At 41.3% G+C, this 20078-nt stretch overlaps 1 protein-coding gene across 2 annotated transcripts; it reads left to right on the top strand.

Annotated features, from left to right (window-relative positions):
* The first annotated feature begins 779 nt into the window (after window positions 1–779).
* raver1 (ribonucleoprotein, PTB-binding 1) lies at window positions 780–10204 on the top strand. 2 transcript variants are annotated; one of them, XM_058049113.2, is made up of 14 exons: window positions 780–1196; window positions 2448–2514; window positions 2746–3215; window positions 4499–4690; window positions 5696–5819; window positions 5891–5994; window positions 6663–6741; window positions 6839–7014; window positions 8126–8207; window positions 8284–8414; window positions 8506–8577; window positions 8656–8784; window positions 8958–9023; window positions 10028–10204. In XM_058049113.2, the coding sequence occupies exons 1-14, from the start codon at window positions 867–869 to the stop codon at window positions 10172–10174; spliced, it is 2169 nt and encodes a 722-aa protein (XP_057905096.2). In that variant the 5' UTR covers window positions 780–866; the 3' UTR covers window positions 10175–10204. The 2 variants fall into 2 exon arrangements, with proteins under 2 accessions (XP_057905096.2, XP_057905095.2); XM_058049112.2 differs by having other exon boundaries at window positions 6660–6741.
* Window positions 10205–20078: the final 9874 nt, after the last annotated feature.

Here is a 20078-nt window from a genome sequence, read left to right as displayed (position 1 = left end):
CATACACAGACATGTGTAGTAATGAGGTGTTGTGTGTGTGTATATACATATACACGTATATACACACACAACACCTCATGTGTATGTTGTGTGTGTGTGTATATATATATATATATATATATATATATATATATATATATATAGACACAACACCTCATTACTACACATGTCTGAAAAGGAGCAGGAAGAAGCAAAGCTTATTAAATCCTACCCCTTCTCCACGCCAGAGCAGTTACCAATTCAATAAGTGATTTTTTCAATACATACAATCACAGAATCTTACATAAGATATATATATACACACACACACACACAACACCTCATTACTACACATGTCTGAAAAGGAGCAGGAAGAAGCAAAGCTTATTAAATCCTACCCTTTCTCCACACCAGAGCAGTTACCAATTCAACAAGTGATTTTTTTCCACTCATATAATCACAGAATCTTACATAAGACAAAACAACAAAAGAAGAGTGTGAACATGTGTTTTTATGTACTCAACTGCTGTGTTAAAAATAATGGGGAAGTGTCAATTGTAAGTATGAATAGTATTGTTTTATGTTGTTATGTTTAAGTGTGAATTGTACTTTGTATAAGACAATCTTTTCTTACACCAGTGAATAAAGTTTATACATTTTTTGTGCGTGTTTTTATGATGTGGGACATTTAAATTTGAATAGCAGGGCGTTCCTAGATGTACACTTCCGGTTGGAAGTTGGACCTCGGAGTCGTAGCTCCACCCACCTACGTCACCCACCTTCTATCCAATCAGAGGCGACATAGAGGCCACGCGTGTATTGTTTAAACTGCTCAAAGGCGAGTGAGTTTTCAAAGCAGCTAAACTAAACTTCCACCAAGTCGAGTGATGGCGGCCGTCGTGTCTGTGAGCTCAAACGCCAAAGAAGACAACACAGACACCGCGCTCAGCTTCGCCTCTCGTCCGCTTCACGAAAAGTATGACCTCTCTGCCGACCGCGACAAGTGGAGGCCCGGAGACCGCCGGCGGCCCCCAGAGCTGCTGGAAGCCGGCGAGGAGGTCCCCTCTACGGTACGCGAGGGTCAGCGGAGGGCGAATGAAGACTTGACACCTCTGAGCCCCGAAGAGATTAGGAGCCGCTTGGAGAGAACTCGCCGGGAGTTTTACAACCGCAGGAAGATTATCATTAAAAATTTACCATGCGACATCACCAACCAGGTATGAGTTTTAACTTTTTGTAAATATTTTAAAAAAGTGATTGAGTAGCTAACATTAGCATAGCAATGCTACGCTTGTTAGCCTGCTAGCCAGTAAACACAACCTGTTAACATCAATTGGCACTAATTATTTCCAAAACGACTTTCTTATCAAAGATGGCGAACAACATGGTTGTAGTTTGTGTTATTTAAAATTCGTGTTAATTTGTTTTTTGACTATTTATTTAAATCCTAGTCGGTCAGTTAACTGTCATTGTGGTCCCCTGTGGCCTGTTTGACCCGTCAGTCATTAGGCCTTGGCGAAAGTCCACGATGGTGATTTCAATTCTAGACTGCTGGCAGACACAGTTTAGGGGCATTTCTCTTTAGTAACAGCCTATTCGTACATTTGAACACATTTAAAAAATATTTTGTATGTTTTGTGTATAATTTATTATTTTTTTATTAATTTTTTGTAACCCCTTTTTGGAACGTGCCTGACTCGTGCAGAGCGTTGGGCGATACCATTGTCCAGAATAGTGGGGGTGGGTGATGGGTGGTAGTTCGAGATGCGAGTGTATTTTGTAACAAAAGGTGGAAGGTGCGGAGACAAAACGCTTCAGAAAGTGCTAGGCAGCATCGCCGTGCGTTTGTGAATGGACAAACGCAGCGTAGAACATTTTCTCCTCGCACAAAGGGTCTGTCATCCACCCCCTGCTATCAGCAGGTGCCTGGTGGGGGCCAGCCACTTATACTATACATTGATTCATAGCACGAGATCTTTTTTTTTTATCACAATATTTTGACTTTTTTTTTACATTTGTATATCTTTTATTTGTAAGTTTGTGTTGTACAGCTTGACAAAAATATGGATTTTTGCTTTGTAGTTTGTCCTATGATGATCTGTTACTTCAAAGCTTGTGAAGTTTTATATTTCATTAATATTTATGCTTAATTTTTTATTTCTTTTTACATTGACACTTCAATTCTAAATAGACACCCTAGATATGTAGAGTTATTTTTTTGCTACAATTATTTTTTTTTAATAAATTTTTTTTCAATGTGTTATCTTGGAGCCACGCATGGCCTAACATGAGATCTGGAAGGTCTGGGTTTGAATCTCTGTGTGGCGTTTCTATGTTTTCCTTGTGCATGGTCTGCTGGGATAAGCTCCAGCACACCCCCGTAACCCTAATGATTAAGTGGCACCGAATTAATGTATGTTATGTCTTAATTAAATGATTAATTATTGATTTTGCTTTCTCAATTCCAGGAAGTCCATGAGCTGCTGGCCAACTATGACCTGAAGTACTGCTTTGTGGACAAATACAAGGGCACAGGTTGGTGTTTAGACCTAAAACAGTCCACTAGTAATCATAGTATTCGTCAGGAAGGGCATCCGGAATATAAAGTGCTCAGGCCAAAATCAGAATGTGGCTCAAAAGATCTGCTGTGGCGACTCTGTAATCACGGGAAAAAGCTGCCTCTAGCAGAAATATGAAATTGCAAATTGTATATAGAGGATTTAACTTTTAAGAATTTGTGACAAATTTGTCATCATCACCTTTCAGCTTTTGTGACCTTGCTCAATGGGGAACAGGCGCAGAGCGCCATCAAGGACTTCCATCAGCACATGCTCCGTGAGCGGGAGATCTCTGTGCAGCTGCAGCCGACCGACGCCCTACTGTGCATCGCCAACCTGCCGCGCTCCTTCACCCAGCAGCAGTTTGAAGAGCTGGTGCGGCCTTTCGGCAACCTGGAGCGATGCTTCCTGGTGTACCGGGCGTCCAGCGGCCATTCCAAGGGCTACGGCTTTGTGGAGTACATGAAGAAGGACTCGGCGGCCCGGGCCAAGTCAGAGCTCCTCGGCAAGCAGCTGGGCTCGCGCATGCTCTACGTGCACTGGACCGAGGTGGGCTCGCTCACGTACCCGCTGCTGCACTCAAAGTGTCTTTGCGTGGACCGCCTGCCTCAGAGTCTGATGACCGCTCAGGACCTATGCAACGCGTTGGCCGACACCCAACCGCCAGTCTTCTGCCAGGTCAGGGTCACCATATGAGCACACCTCATGGAATAGTTGCATCAGGCGCTGTTAAAGCCCCTTTAAGTTGTTGATTTATGTAATATAATATAATGATGTCTATATGTGCTCTGCGATTGGTTGGCGAATAGTCCAAATCAAATCAACTTTATTTGTATAGCACTTTTCCTGCAAAGACATGCAACACAAAGTGCTTTACAGAATTAAAAACAATTACCACAATTAAAAGGAAAAACAATTACTAGGAAAGCCCCTTCCTCCCACCCTCCATACTAGACACACACACACACACAATCACACACAGTAGGGAGACATGGAATGGCACTGAGGATCAAGGAAACGCCACCTTTGGGGCCGTCCACACTGGGAGGAGCCGCAGGTCGTGCCATTGGGGGACCAGCACCCGGGCCCCCCCGATTCCGACAGATGGGCGGACCCCCACATTAAAGGGAGGAACCCCCGGCCGGCCGGGTCGAAGGGACCCAAGGATAGCACCCCCTCAGCAGACCTGACACAGCCCCCAGTGTGGAGGACCCCCCCCTGAGAAAATACTGGAGTTAAAAGCTAAAAACTAAAAGCATAAAATAGGGCTAAAAAGATAAAAACATAAGAAAAGTTTAAAAGGGTGTACCCCGCCTCTTGCCCAAAGACAGCTGGGATAGGCTCCAGCATACTTGTGACCCTATTGCGGATAAGGAGCATAGAAAATGAATGGATGGATGGAATGCACGTATGTTGCCAACAGCTGGACATTCAAAAGTTTCAAAATTTTTAGATTCATCCTGAAAATTCACCTGAGACACAATATCTCTGACTTTTGAGTAGTGTATCATAAAAAAAAAGAAAATTGACAAATCTGTCACTGCCATTCACCTTTACCCCAGATTTCATGTCCACTGGGAGCATTGCTGGTTTCTATGGTGATGACCACCTGACTCCCCCAGGTGGTGTCATTCAGTAGACTTTTCTGGAATGAGAGTCTTTTTAACACAAAGCCCTGGCCCGTGACCTTCGGGTGATTCCAGGCTTTTTCCTCTTAAACTGTGGCATTTGAATAAGGATCATGTGTATTTTGTTTGAGTAATGGCGTTCTTTCGGTCACAATGCGAAGCACTTGTGTCTCATGTCAATACATTGTGAATTGAATGTGAGGGCATGTGTGCAGTCCCTTGTGTTAAAGGCAGAGCGGGCTGGTATTGTGCTGGTGACAAAGCTGAACAAAGCCCAGAGTGCTTGAATTTTACTGTGATATGCCTTTTTTTTTTTTTTTACCCCCACCCCAGTTGGCTCAGGGGCAAGATGGAAGTTTTCGTCGGTTTGCCGTGCTGGAGTTCGCCACAGCTGAGATGGCCGAGGAGGCTCAGCAGCTTGCAGACGGCAGGCTGCTGGGCGGAATGCACATCAGGGCATCCTTCTGTGCCCCCGGACTACCCGGACGCAGCATGCTTGCTGCTCTGATTGCTGCCCAGACCATGGTAATGTACAGAATTGCTGGACACCAACATTAAAAATGCCTTATATCATATAATATAATATATATTCTGAGGGTACTCCACATTAATATTGTAATGGTAATGGTTTTGTTTCATTTGAACATGCATCAGATTACAATTGAATGCATCACATAATCAGTTCACAGTTCCACATGTCCAAAAGGAGTAGGAAGAAGCAAAGCTTATTAAATCCTACTCCTCCATCTGGTACTTTTACAATCAGTAACTGTTACATTTGTTCACTTCCTGCTTTCCTAATATAGTTTACGTAAAAAAAAAAAATTGTCCCGCACTTAAGTACGAGATGATATGACCATACAATGACATAATGGTTACCATAGTAACTGTCAATATTGTGACCATAGTTTGATTCCACATACTGAAATGCTATGACTTTTTAACATAGACCTAGCATATAAGTGTTTCAAATGTAGTTCTTCCCTGAGATCATATTTCTCCTCTCTTGTAGAGAAGTATTGGATGACATTTTTAGCTAATTGGTTATTTTTAGCCTTATGCATTATTTTAGCTGTTTGAAGATGAACTATATCAGCAAGTTTACGTATTTGTGATTTTAGAAATAAGGAGTTAGTATGTTCTTTGTAGGCGGCATTATGAATTATCCTTACTGACCTTTTTTGTAGTACATTAGTACATAGATTGCTTTTATAGTTATTACCCGATATTTCCACACAATAAGTAAGATATGGTAGAACCAGAGAGCAATAAGAGAGTGATTTCTGATTGAGAATTTACCTTTGTTCAATATTGAAATATTTCTGGCCACCTTATGATGTATATTTGTAATATGAGGTTTGTATATTTACAAGAAATCATACTAAAATAGTGTAGTCACCCTTTATGTTGTATGTTTAAAAAAATTCTAATAAAATATAATGCACTCTGTGTTAATGTTGTATATTTAAAAAAAGTATATTAAAATGTCGTGTACGTTATCTGGTCTTAATTTGGTACCTCCCTTCCCAGGCTGTGAACAGGGGCAAAGGTCTCCTCCCGGACCCCACTGCCATGCAGATCCTCACAGGCCTCAACAACCCAGCTGCCCTCAAGATGCTGCTCAACCCGCTGTCCCATGGCCACAACAAACAAGGTGATGAGTTCTTCTTCCCAATGATCACTGTAGCTCTGCACCACATACCTGACGCCCCTCTGCGCTCGCAGGTCTTCTCGGGGCAGCCCCCGCCGTGCCGCTGCTCGCCAACCCGGCCCTCCCCAGCGTGCTGCTCCAGTTGCTCCTTCAGAAGCTTCCTCCTCCTCCTCCACCGGTACTCCAAACACAGTTTTGATTTGTTCCCTTTTTACTCACTTATGCACTACTCTCCTTCCCACTTTTCCACCAGCAAGCCTTTCTGGGAAATCCTCTTCTTTGGGCTCAGGTGCTGCACAGTAACGACCCCCCCTTTTGTGCTTTGTCTGAGTGCTAATGGTGTTTGCGCCAGGAAGTGTGAAGTGTTTTCTTCTTCTTGTGTCCTTTTAAAACACCTTAATGCAACATACCAACTGTAACATGCGCTCACTAGGCACACCTGTGCTGCGTCTAATGAGATCCAATACCATGAGCTCTATTGCAACATTGGCTTTTACATGTTTATTATTGTGTATTGTATTTATGGCTTTACTGATATTTTGGTTGCTTTTTTGATGGGGGGGGGCACTAACAGGAGTCATAATTTTTTAGTTTTAGTACTAGTATTGGTTCCTACTAGATTGTCCGTGTGCCTAATGTTGTGACTGGTGAGTGTCACATGTCATTTTTCTGCTTTTATTTCAATTCTATGGCTCCTTGAGGTAAGACTATAATGTTTCTGCGGGTTTTCATGGTTTTTCACGTGTGACGTGACGCTTAGATGTCTTCTGGAGTGCTGCAATCCAAGCTTCTGTATGACCTTCCTCTGACACTGAACCTCCGCTCTCCCTCCTTTTTGCCCAGCAGGCAGGACTCATGGCGGAGAATCCTCTGGCCTCTCTGCCTGTCCAGCAGGGGGTCCATCTGCTTGGAGAGCTGCCCCAAGGTCCGACATCGGCGCACGGTCCCTTTTTTGAATGTGACCCAGTGGATTAATTTCGAAAATAACTTAAATTTTACTTTTGTGTGTGGTGTGGTCTCAGGTCTTGGCCTTCAGACTGATCCCCTGGCCCCACTGAAGCCCGCACCTCTAGGTAGATCTGTGGGCAGGGATCAGGAGTCCCCCAGCTTCCCGCAGACTCCCTCTCCCACTCTGCAGGGTCTATCCGTGCCAATGATGGGCGGCATGATGGGGCCGGACGGCCTCGCGGCTCAGGGGGTGAGGTCACATGACACTTTGATGGCTGCTAATCCAAAACAGATTTCTGTCTACAAACTCCCAACCACCTGATGTGTGTTTTTTTAAAGTAGCCTAGATTAAAACAGGGAAAACATGCTATGTCTTCTAGCACACATTCATCTTGTACTTCTGAACCGATGCACACGAAAGGGTGATCATTCGTCAAAACGTGCACCCCTACTGTGTTGCCAGTGCTATTATTTTTCTGACAAATGCACGACACCTCGGTGCTATTTTTAAACCTCCAATTTTTTCTCGTGGCTAAATGGGTTATACAAAACACCTGCTCTAATTTGGAACATATCTTTATGGGGCCGACAAGCATATGAGTAAAATATGATCAAGATTGGTTGAAATACATAGTCATCATCAAAGCTAAAGTGGAGCTTATAGAAAGGACAATTTGTCTAATGATTAAACAACTGAGATTTTTATTATTTGTTGTTCATTTCCTGTCACTCAGGTCCTTGAGGGACACATTTATCGTAACACATGAATCCGATTTGTCTTAAATGGCTTATTTACTTAGACTTGGCTGTGTAAAAGTGACTATAGGGGTGTTATTTCATGTCTAGAGTGCTCTAATGTTAAAAAAAACATGTCAAACTGATTTTCTATGCTATTCATTCATTCATTTTCTACCGCTTTTCCTCACGAGGGTCGCGGGGGGTGCTGGAGCCTATCCCAGCTGTCTTCGGGCGAGAGGCGGGGTACACCCTGGACTGGTCGCCAGCCAATCACAGGGCACATATAGACAAACAACCATTCACACTCACATTCATACCTATGGACAATTTGGAGTCACCAATTAACCTAGCATGTTTTTGGAATGTGGGAGGAAACCGGAGTACCCGGAGAAAACCCACGCATGCACGGGGAGAACATGCAAACTCCATCCGAGGGTGGAATTGAACCCTGGTCTCCTTGCTGTGAGGTCTGCGCGCTAACCACTTGTCTACCGTGCCGCCCTTCTATGCTACTAAAATATTCAATTAATAATAAATTGCGGAAATTCACTTATCACTAATTAACTGTGATTAATTAACTGTGATAAATGAGGGAATTCACATAATTGTTTCATCTCCTCCAGGTCTCCATACTAGGAGACCCGCCTAAAGATGTGACTCCTTCCCAGAGTTCCTTTCTCGCCGTCAACCATGCATTTCCTTCAGGTGAGTCACCAGCGCACACAAAGGTGGCGGTGTGCAACCTCTCACGCGCGCCTACTTTCCACTCCCTCTCTTGCAGGCCCCAACTGCAGACCTCACCCATACAGGAAGAGACCCACGCTAACCAACATGTCCAACCAGCACATGCAGCCCAACTACAGCCTGCGCTACCAGGAGTCATACGGCGCCGAGTACCCTCCTCTCCATCAGGTCAGGAGTCGAATATTTATACATACACCCTGGTATCGTTCTACTCTTGTTCATTGTGTGTTTGTTTGTGTTTGTTCATGTTTGTCGTCAGGATGAGCTGCAGCACTTGTACGAGGAGCAGGAGAACCACCACATTGGCGACCTGGCAGGGTTCGGACAGCAGGTCCGTGTTTGCTCATGAGATGGATGAGGTGAAATGGCCGCCGCTTGGTAGTAATACTGTTTTATTTTCTCGCTGCAGCTCTCTTGTCCGTCAGACTACAGCCAAAGGCACTTCACTTACCCCCCGAGCCCTCCCCTGTCCTCGTATTTCAGCTCAGCGCCCGATGCCTCCGTGAATGGCATCCTCCATCCTAGCCAGCTCAATAGGGTGAGTCAAAAGCTTGTGACTTTTTTAATGACTGTTTTAGTTCGATTCTTTTTCTCAGTGTACTTGCAATGGAGCTGCTAGGGAAAAAGTCCATGTTCTGTCATGATTGGAGCTCAATTTATAGATTTATAGCTATGCATGTCCCACAAAATAATGTTTTTTTTTCTCATCAGGCTGTTGGGATGCCACCTCTGAGCCACACATCCAGCTACCCTCCAGGCCTTGGGAACACGATGAAGGTAACCTTTTTATTTTGTAAATAATAACACTCGGTAAAAAGTCGACTTTTAATTAGTTTGAAAAGTCAACATAAACCTTCACTTTTAAAGGGCCCATATTTGGGTTTTTATTTTCCCCCCAAACAGTTTTTTAAATATGTGTCAGAGGTTCTCACAATAGTGTAGAATAACTTTATAGTCCACAATTTAGCCTTGATGCTCATTTGGACAGTTTTAAAACCTGCTTTTAAACTTTAGCTTTGAATGCTAATGAGCTGTGTTCGTTCACACAAACATTAGCACCACTAGCAAAATAACTTTTTTTTTAACTGCAAACATCTCTCATAACTGGAGCTCTCTGACTGACTTAGTGCCAGGCACATTAAGATGTGTAGTGAAGCCTGTTTTTTTATGGTAAAAATGGTGGGTAAGAGAAGGAGGAGGAAGGTTTTTCCTTCATGTCATGAAAAAGTAACTTCAAAAGCCAGCGTCTTCTGTCAAAAATGGAGCAAAGTAGTACAGGAAGTGCCCTTTTTTTCACGTTGGGTGCTCATAAAGAGACCCAGGTAGGGGTTCTGTAGGCAGAATGGGCAAAACATGCTTTAATACAAAATATAAAAAAAAAAACTTTTGCATAATAGGGGACATTTTGTTTTTAAGAAATACTAATCAGCATCCCATTGCTGATGTTTAAAACGGTAAAATGGCGCCTCTACTGGTTGCAGCTAAGTACTGCACAATTTATTCAAAATATATAAGTAAAAAATAAATGGTTTTAAAAAAATGACGATGGTAAATGAAGAAACGGACACCCTGCCAGTTAGAAAAATGAATCCGTGTGGTGACGCCTGACGGGAGATGCCGGAATCGAAGATGTATTTTGCTATGATTTTATAGTGAAGAGAATTTCTTCGGATTTTCCCACCGTTTTTGTCCGGACCCACATTTCCTCGGCCCCCCCTCCCTCCAACGAAGTATTGCTCTTTTTGTATCCACTAACTCATGCCTCCACCCCCCCACTTCAGACTCCCATTGGTAGCCACAAGCGCGTCTTGTCCCGCCTCATCCCGTCTCCGGAGCCGAGCCCAGAAGGCGGCTACGTGGGCCAGCACTCCCAGGGCCTGGGGGGGCATTACGCCGACTCCTACCTGAAGCGCAAGCGCATCTTCTAAACAAAAATAAACAAACAAACAAAAAAAAAACCAGAACAAAAAGAAAATGTCGCCACAAGAAGCCAGGATGTGACGGGAACTCTTCTATTGAACACGTCCCCCGGGGACGGTCCTTCCATTTTTGTGTTTGTGTGTGTGTGTGTGTGTGTGTGTGTATATAATTTTAGTGTGTTGCTAAATTAATTTTTTTTTTTTTTTACTTTTTTAATTATTTTTTTTTTAATTGCGCTTTTGGTTTCCTGTCGAGAGTAAAATGTTTACAAGCAGGGAATTAAAACAAAAAAAAGTGGTTAATAACGCTAATGTCACACTTTTTTTCCTTTTTATGGCGTGTAAGTTGACTTTGGCCAGTTGTGACGGTGTTCGACATTTCAGTGCCCGTGTTTGCCTCGTTAGGAAGGCTCCACACTTGAAATGGACCCTTGCGTTACGTTTCCTCACCTTGGTTGACTTGTCACCTTCCTTTCCATCCACCACATTTCTACCAAAAAAAAAAATATATATATATTCTCAAGCTTTAAAACTTTCCACGTTGTTTTGTTTTTTGATCGGCACCCGTTTGGATTGTTTTGTTAGTCTCGTTTTTTCCTCTCTCCCTCCACTGAGAGCACTGGTGTCTGTGGTGTCGTGTACGTTTTACGTGTTCGTGGTTCCTCTGATGCACACCGAGGATGTTGGAAGAATCCAGGCAGGAGTCCTTTTTTTTTTTTTTTGTGTACATATATTTTTTAATGCTTTTATTTTTAATTTTAGTTTGATTGTGAGAACTCATTACCTCCTTTTTAGTATCCCGAGCCTGCCCAGTGTTGGCTTCCAGCTACAATTACAATTACTGATTTGTCTTTTTATTTGCTGTGTAAATAGTTTGATCTCGCTCTCTCTTGTTCCGCTGCTTATGAATAATTTGTAGCAGGCTGACGTTTGGATGGTCATTCATCTTGATTGACTGGATTGTAACTGCTGTCTCCTATGTGTGAGAGAGAGAGAGAGAAGTAAATGTTATTTAAACGCATGCTGCTGTCAGTCAATTCATTTCAATGACTTTAAAGCCACACTGTTAAAAAAAAAAAAAAAAAAATACAAAATCAGTTGGACAGGGTGTGGTGTTGCCTTGGCAACCGCCCATCACTTACTTTTTAACGCTAACCATTTATAGTGGACCAGCCAGGAGCCCCTAGCTAATGTTAGCACCATCGTTCCAAGTTGTGGGGGGAAAAAAAGAGCTCAAATTCATACCACATTTGTTACACTGATTTTAGTACTTTTATACCTTACCTGGGTGCTGTACAGTCAATACAGTGGTCCCTTTGCTATATGACGCTGATTGCTGTATGTACTATGTAGTGTACTGGTCACTAGGTGGCAGTCATGACACAAAACATTGAAATACCTTTACATTATCTTAACACTGCATGTCCCATATAATAGATGGGGTGGGTTCTCCTCTGATCCCGTGTGGAAGTGGTAAGTTTTTTTTTTTTTTTTTTTTAGCTTAAATTTAGAAGAGGGCTGCACAGCATCGAGTGGTTAGTGCGTGGACCTCACAGCTGGGAGACACGGGTTCAATCCCACCCTCAGCTATCTCTGTGTGGAGTTTGCATGGTCTCCCTGTGCATTTTTTCTCTGGAGACTTCGGTTTCCAAAAACATGCTAGGTTAATTAGCGACTCCAAATTGTCCATAGGTATGAATGTGAGTGTGAATGGTTGTTTGTCTATATGTGCCCTGTGATTGGCTGGCGACTATCCTCTCGCCTAGCGAAGACCCTCCAGCACCCCCCGCAACCCTTGTGAGGATAAGCGGTAGAAAATGAATGAATGAAAGTTTAGAAGAAAAATTAGAAAAATTCAAGGCTAACTGGTTAGCTTGCTAATTCGTGAGCTAGTGGCCATGTTAAGCCCCTGCAGCACAATTTGCAACATAACTTAATGAATAGTAGGAGTGTAAATGTGACTATAGGGTTGTTACAGTATGTCTACAAGGCTCTCTCATTTCTAAAAACCAATTAACGGCTATAAAATGATTGTTTTGTTCTTACAAATTTTAATTAAGTGAATGTTGATGCAAATGATTTTTTTCCCCCCTCTCATTGCACAAAAATCTGCATTTTTGTAAAGATCCACCCCTCTGCGGCCATGGTCTGAGCCATTTATTTTTTTGTCATTTTACTGATTTTTGATTTTAACTAATTGCTTGAACGCTGGAATATTACAAGGCACAAAAAACCTACCATAACAATGTTGTTCTGACTTCAAACATTTCATTTATATTTAATAGGTGGTGGTCAGTTTGACCCATTTCTATTTGTGTTTGAGCATTGTGTGTAACAAGTGAACTAAAAAGTGGAGCCTAAAAACAGAAATTATGGCATAATTAAGCGGAAGTGATGCACTCTCCCAAAAAGAAGCACAAAGTAAACAAGTTGTCGTTGAAGTGAAACATCTGCCTGCCTGCGCTTGTGCTTGAGGTGCCCTTGCCTGTGTGTGTGTGTTTTTTTACACACCTCGTTATCAGGCATTGGCTTGCAGGCGTCTCAAATGGACCCATTAGTGCAAGGGGGGGCATGTATGAATATTTAGCAGCATGTTGTTGGTAGGAGGGATGAATAATTGCCTGAAACAACCAGTGGCTTCAAAAAAAAAAAAATGTCAAGACGGTCATTGCCTGATGACATTTTACTTTAATTTCGGCTCAGACATTTTCTGTCTGCTTGTGAAGGAGCCCAGAGGTAACGTCGTAAGGCTTAAATGAGTTTTTATACAGATTGAGGCTGTCTGTCTACATGATTGGCCGCGCGGTGAGACAAACCCCCCCCCCTTCAGGCCACCTTCATTCTCTCACACTGAGAGGTGTTGATGGCCAAAGAGGCAGTAAGCAGATCTCATTTTCCCCAAGGAAGGATGATTAAAGTTTTTTTTTTCTATTGGGGCCCACTGAAAATACCAACAGATATGAGGGTAGTTAGTCTGGGGTTCCATAATAATGGGTTGTCCAAAATCTAGCCGTGATACTGCAATTTAGTGTTTGTAGCTTTAATGCAAATGAGCTGATTGACCACGCCCCTCTCTCTCTTTATCCGACATATACAATACACTTTAACAACATAACAGGTTCCCTATATAATAAACAACGAGGACACAAACGTTAGCGATGCTAGCATGTTAGCTATAGTGCTAACGTTACGGTCACATCTAGCTTAGTCATTGATGATCAAACAGTGATCATACCTACAGCCCCCTCCCCAACTTCTTTAGCCGACTGGTGAATAAGTAGGCAGGCTTTAGTTTAAGATGTGTAGCGAAGCCTTTAAAAACGCTTTTATACAGCTGTCTTCCGGGAGGAAATAAGTTGTAGTAGTATTTTAAATTCTCAAAATACAACAAGATACTGCAAATATTACGTGTTAATGCATGTATATCAAAATTTGAAGTTTTTTTTTTCTTCAGTCGAAATAGGTGTATCTCAATGACAGCATTGTTAGCTAGCTGAAATTAACTTGTTTTGTCATGTTATAATGCACGGGAAAGATATGCGTGTTTCGTATAAGGATTGTGAATGATCGGCAAAATTCCTTGCTTCTATTGTGGAGTTGTATCGTCATATTTGTGCATCTTGCGAAAAAAAAAAAATAAAACCTGTACATCTGGTAGCAAATGAGCTAATACTATTGCTAACACAAATGTTAGCAATACTAGCATGTGCGCTACAGTGCTAACATTACGGTCACATCTAGCTTACGGTCACTTCTGTAGCTGACTGGTGAATAAGTTGGCAGACTTTATTTTAAGATGTGTAGCGAAGCCTTTAAAACCACTTTTACATAGTTGTCCTCCAGGAGGAAATACATTTCAGTAGTGTTTTAAATCATCAAAATACGACAAGATACTGCAAATATTACGTGTTATTATCAGTGTACATGTTAATGCATGTATATCAAAATTTTAAGTTTTTTTTCTTCAGTCGAAATAGGTGTGTCCCAATGACAGCATTGTTAGCTAGCTGAAATTAACTTGTTTTCTCATGTTATGCACAGGAAAGATATGTGTGTTTCGCATTAGGATTGTGAATGATCGGCAAAATTCTTTGCTTCTATTGTGGAGTTGTATCGTGATATTTGTGCATCTTGCAAAAAAAAAAATAAAACCTGTACGTCTGGTAGCAAATGAGCTAATACTATTGCTAACACAAATGTTAGCAATACTAGCATGTGCGCTACAGTGCTAACATTACGGTCACGTCTAGCTTACGGTCACTTCTATAGCTGACTGGTGAATAAATTGGCAGGCTGTAGTTTAAGATGTGTAGCGAAGCCTTTAAAACCACTTTTACATAGTTGTCCTCCGGGAGGAAATACATTTCAGTAGTGTTTTAAATCATCAAAATATGACAAGATACTGCAAATATTACGTGTTATTATCAGTGTACGTGTTAATGCATGTATATCAAAATTTTAAGTTTTTTTTCTTCAGTCAAAATAGGTGTGTCCCAATGACAGCATTGTTAGCTAGCTGAAATTAACTTGTTTTCTCATGTTATGCACAGGAAAGATATGTGTGTTTCGCATTAGGATTGTGAATGATGGGCAAAATTCCTTGCTTTTATTGTGGAGTTGCATCGTGATATTTGTGCATCTTGCGAAAAAAAAAAAATAAAACCTGTACATCTGGTAGCAAATGAGCTAATACTATTGCTAACACAAATGTTACATAGTTGTCCTCCAGGAGGAAATACATTTCGGGAGTGTTTTAAATCATCAAAATACGACAAAATACTGCAAATATTACGTGTTATCATCAGTGTACATGTTAATGCATATATATCAAACCTTGAAGTTTTTTTTTCTTCCATCGAAATAAGTGTATCCCAATGACAGCATTGTTAACTAGCTGAAATTAACTTGTTTTCTCATGTTATAATCCACGGAAAAGATATGCGTGTTTCGTATAAGGATTGTGAATGATCAGCAAAATTCCTTGCTTCTATTGTGGAGTTGCATCATCATCTTTGTGCCTCTTGCGAAAAAAAAATAAACCCTGTACGTCTGGTAGCGAATGAGCTAATACTTTTGTTTTGTTTTTTTTTTACCTATCACAAAGCTGAGATACAGGCTGTCTAAAATATAGAATAGAATATCAAAGTGGCCTGTCTATTGTTTGATTTATCAGTAAGTGGACACCCCCGCTCTAGGGACACACATTAGAGAGCACTATTTAAAAAAAAAAAAAAAAGTGTCCCTTTAATGCATTTTTGCTTGGTTTTTATTCTTCCTGTAATCTATTTGGTCTCGGGTCAGGCTTTGTTGTTGTCATTGCTGCAGCCCGTCTACTCAGAAGACTCCCTGTGGACGGCGTTCCAGGCGCATTTCATATTCCCGCCCACACAGTCACCCTGCGACACTGGCTGCTGAATGCTGCCACCCGTCCCCCCCAATATAGCGAGGAAGCGCTCCCTAGAAACCCTGACAATGTTATCGCTAACAAAGCAAAAGTTGTTACTTTATGCCTGCCGCATGTCATTTCTCCCGTCTTTTATGCCCCGAGATGGAGCGCTGATGATTTACAGCGCCTTTTAGTGCCTAAAAAAAAATGCTAAAAATGTATGCAAGTGGCGTATGTGAGCAAGGCTGTTTATAGCAGGATTAGTCAGAGGGAAACAGCCCACTTCCCCTCAGTGACAAACACTCCATTAAACTGCACAGCATGGAGGGAAGCTAGCAGTCGCTGCCTCTCTATTCGCTTTTGGATTGTCCTTATGATACATCTTATACACCAGGAGGGCATTAAATATTAAATATGAAGGCAGTTCCAATCATATACTGTAGCATCAATTCACAAACATGTCAAGTATCATGATCTGGGGGCTGCATGAGTGCTGCCGGCACTTTTGCGGGGGATGCGGTTCTAGATTGGACAGCAATATTAGTGCATTTCATTTTTAGTGATAGAAATGTCAAACCACTTAGTGATGATTGCTAACACAAATGTTAGCAATACTAGCATGTGAGCTACAGTGCTAACATTACGGTCTTGTCTAGCTTACGGTCACTTCTGTAGCTGACTGGTGAATAAGTTGGCAGGCTTTAAGATGTGTAGCGAAGCCTTTAAAACCACTTTTACATACACCAGGAGAACCTTAAATATTAAATATGAGGGCAGTTCCAATCATATACTGTAGCATCAATTCACAAACATGTCAAGTATCATGATCTGGGGGCTGCATGAGTGCTGCCGGCACTTTTGCGGGGGCTGCGGTTCTAGATTGGACAGCAATATCTTTTGCTTTTCTTTTTTTTTTGCTTTGTTTTTAGCGATAGAAATGTCAAACCACTTAGTGATGATGTATATTATTTTTTTATTTGAGCAAAATCATAACACATGCAGTTGTTCTACACAAGGACTCTCGCTGCAACATTATTAGCATTCCAGTCGACACCCCCTCCTAGCTGTTCCCCGTCCCCTAGTGAGCATCACTGACCAGGGCGAGTTACTACAGTAAACTTCGGATATATCGGACTCGGATATATCGGAAATTCGCTCACAACGGACAGATAAAAAAAGAACCAATTTTTCTGTAATGCATTTCCAATAAAAATTCATTGCATATATCGGATTTTTTATAACGGATTTCGCCTATTTCAGACAAAATCTCCAGTCCCGTTCCAATGCATTTCCATTAAATTTCCCTCACATATATCGGATGGCCGCATCGTGGCGCTCCGATTCGCCGAATCGTGACAGGCCGCTACGCTATAAGACGTCATTTGCAGCGTTTGCAGCGTTGCCTGTGCGTCCAGGTACATTGGAAACATAGTCAAGGAAGTGCCTTTTTATAACGGATAAAATCCGATTTACGCATATACCAGATATAAATCCGATATATGCGTAAAACGGACATTTTCCGGTATACGCATATAACGGATTTCGCTTATATCAGACAAAACCAGTGGGAACAATTGAATCCGATATATCCGAGGTTTACTGTACAATTAGTGGCTACATTAGATGTTAGCAATGCTGTAGAAAACCCAACGCTAAAATGTCATTGAACAAAAGCGCTTGTCTGTGTAGCATTATAGCATACAGGAAACATGGTTGCTAATAGCCTTGTATTAGTACTGGTAGTCCCGCAAAACATTATTACACCTTACAGATGCTGTAGAAAACCCAACGCTAAAATGCTAAAGCTACTTACCATTGAGAGACATCTTGAAGTAACCTCTTTTTGTGAGAAACTTCCGACTGTAGTCGACTTCCGGATTGGATTCGGCTATATGTTAAAAGTCGACATTTTTAAAAGATAAATCGACATTTTTTATCAACTCTTATAATGTTGCGTTCACTGCTAGCACAAACAGGAAGTCCTTGTAAGCACTCGGGAGTGTGACGAATCACAGTGCTGTGGGCGTGCCATAGGTGGATTACATTAAAACAGACCGTTTTGACAGGATGCACAAAATCTAGCCGAATAGGTGCAGATTCTGGAAGATCTAAGAAAGCTTTCTGTGCTGGTTATTGTGTGTAGCTGCTCTATAGGAGTCCACAACTTTAAAAAAAAGTTCAAATCATTATGCTTTTCCACCTACTATATCATGATTACATGTTTTTTTTCTCAATCGTTCAGCCCGAGTTTGTAGTCTTTTTGCCTGCTCACTTGTTGCTAGGCAGAATTGATATAGCTCAATGAATGGTAACCGCCCCGAATGCTTATTAAAATACATATCTAGGCTCACGTTTGCGTACCCTGTTGCTTTTGCTGGACACTGCAGTATCATACTCCGTGAGGAGACCCCCCCCCCCCTGACCCCCCCACCCAATTGCCTAAAATGTCTTTTCCTGAGGCTGTCGTTTCAAGCTCCAGCGTATAAACACAAAGAGATGAAGCCCAATCATTCCACTATGCAATCATCATAAGAAAAATAATACAAGAAAAATATTCTCCTCTAGCTACTTCTTGCCCCCCCCCCCTTTCCCTTATGACGGTGTCCTCAATATTAATAGTTTTCACTTGCACTCTTTCCTCTTATTTCCTTGGCTGCCACTTGTCTGGCACACCATCAGCATGCAATTACCTCATATTGTCAAAACACTCTACGTGTGTGTGTGTGTGTGTGTGTGTGTGTGTTTGATATTTTTGGGTGACTGCCGACAGAATTGAAAGTTGTAGATGTTTATTTCTTCTTTCGTCTGTCTCGCAAATTCACGTGTACTCGCTGTCAAAGTACACGAGATGGAGAAGGGATGCTTTTATTTTCCTAATCACGTCCAAATACTTTTGACCGCCTGCCAATGGAGGTAAAGTCTCGGGTGTCCGAAAAACCAATGAGACCACACACACACACCCACAACGGCACAACGGGCACAACCGAGAGAACCAAGCCACCCCACTACCCAGCCCGGCCTACTCTGTGCCACCCTCACACCCGACCCCCGACAAGGACACTCCAACATCTACACAAGTCCTTACTATTTTTTTAAATCCAAGACCAGCAGTATGTCCAAATACTTATGCCCCTGAAGTACTGTAGATCACCCCACTGTGGATGGTGTCCTGTAACCGGGAATCAAACAAGGGCAGAGAAAAAAAGCAACTGTGGTCACTCAGACGCTGGCCCTCCCATCTCCGGTTTCTGGTTTTAGCCCCACGACGCCATTAGCAGGAAGTTTCTGGAAGCTCTGAAATCAAGTTACGGCGTCATCAGAGGTCCCCGAAGTGAAACCCTGCCTGGCCCCCGTGGACGCTGCATGACATGCGTACTCCCTCCTCGGGACTCGGTGGTCATCAGGCTAGATGAAGACGACAGTGGAAGCTCCAAAGTCAAACAGTTTTTTTTTCCAGAACACTCCTCAAACTACCAGTTTGCATTTGGAAACAATGAAAAATAATCTGAAATAATCTGTTAAAATAATTTAAATTAAAAAGTTAAAATATCAAGACAAAAAAAGTAAAAAGTTAAAATAAGTTATAATAAAAAAGTTAAAATATCAAGACAAAAAAGTTTAAACAAAAAAGTTAAAATAAGTTATAAAAAAAAATTTAAAATATCAAGACAAAAAAGTAAAAAGTTAAAATAAGTTATAATTAAAAAAAGTTAAAATGTCAAGATAAAAAAGTTTAAACAAAAAAGTTAAAATAAGTTATAATAAAAAAGTTAAAATATCAAGACAAAAAAGTTTAAACAAAAAGTTAAAATAAGTTATAATAAAAGTTAAAATATCAAGACAAAAACATTTTAAACAAAAAAAGTTAAAATAAGTTATAATAAAAAAAATTAAAATATCAAGACAAAATCATTTTAAACAAAAAAAGTTAAAATAAGTTAGAATAAAAAAAGTTAAAATATCAAGCCAAAAAAGTTTAAACAAAAAAAGTTAAAATAAGTTAGAATAAAAAAGTTAAAATAGCCAGACAAAAAAGTTATTCATTCATTCATTCATTTTCTACCGCTTTTTCCTCACGAGGGTCGCGGAGGGTGCTGGAGCCTATCCCAGCTGTCTTCGGGCGAGAGGCGGGGTACACCCTGGACTGGTCGCCAGCCAATCACAGGGCCAAAAAAAGTTAGTTAAGTTTAATAAAATAAGTTAAAATAAAAAAAGTTAAAATAAACAAATATTCCAACAGAAAGATTAGACTCTCGCTTTTTATCAAGACAAAAAAGTTTGTTTCTATCTTTTCTGTTTTTTAGTAATCAGCAGCAGAACATAGGTCAGTTTCAGGAAAATATCAGTTCCCAACTAAAACAAAAAACAGCCTTATGTAAATACTTTGACAACTGTATGTTCTCCTGTCCATTTCAGACCACATCAAACTATGTAATTAATTTTTTTTTTTTTGTGTGCCGAATATGGCCTCGGGCAGTAGTTTGCCCACCACTGCATTAGTGGAACGTTAAAAAAAATGCTTTAAAT

The sequence above is a fragment of the Doryrhamphus excisus genome, linkage group LG16, assembly GCF_037039965.1.
Source record: "Doryrhamphus excisus strain RoL-2023G ecotype Guam linkage group LG16, RoL_Dexc_Guam_v1.1, whole genome shotgun sequence".
Lineage (NCBI taxonomy): Eukaryota > Metazoa > Chordata > Actinopteri > Syngnathiformes > Syngnathidae > Doryrhamphus > Doryrhamphus excisus.
The sequence above is the reverse complement of the archived record's forward strand: the minus strand, read 5'-3'. Positions and strand labels throughout refer to the sequence as shown.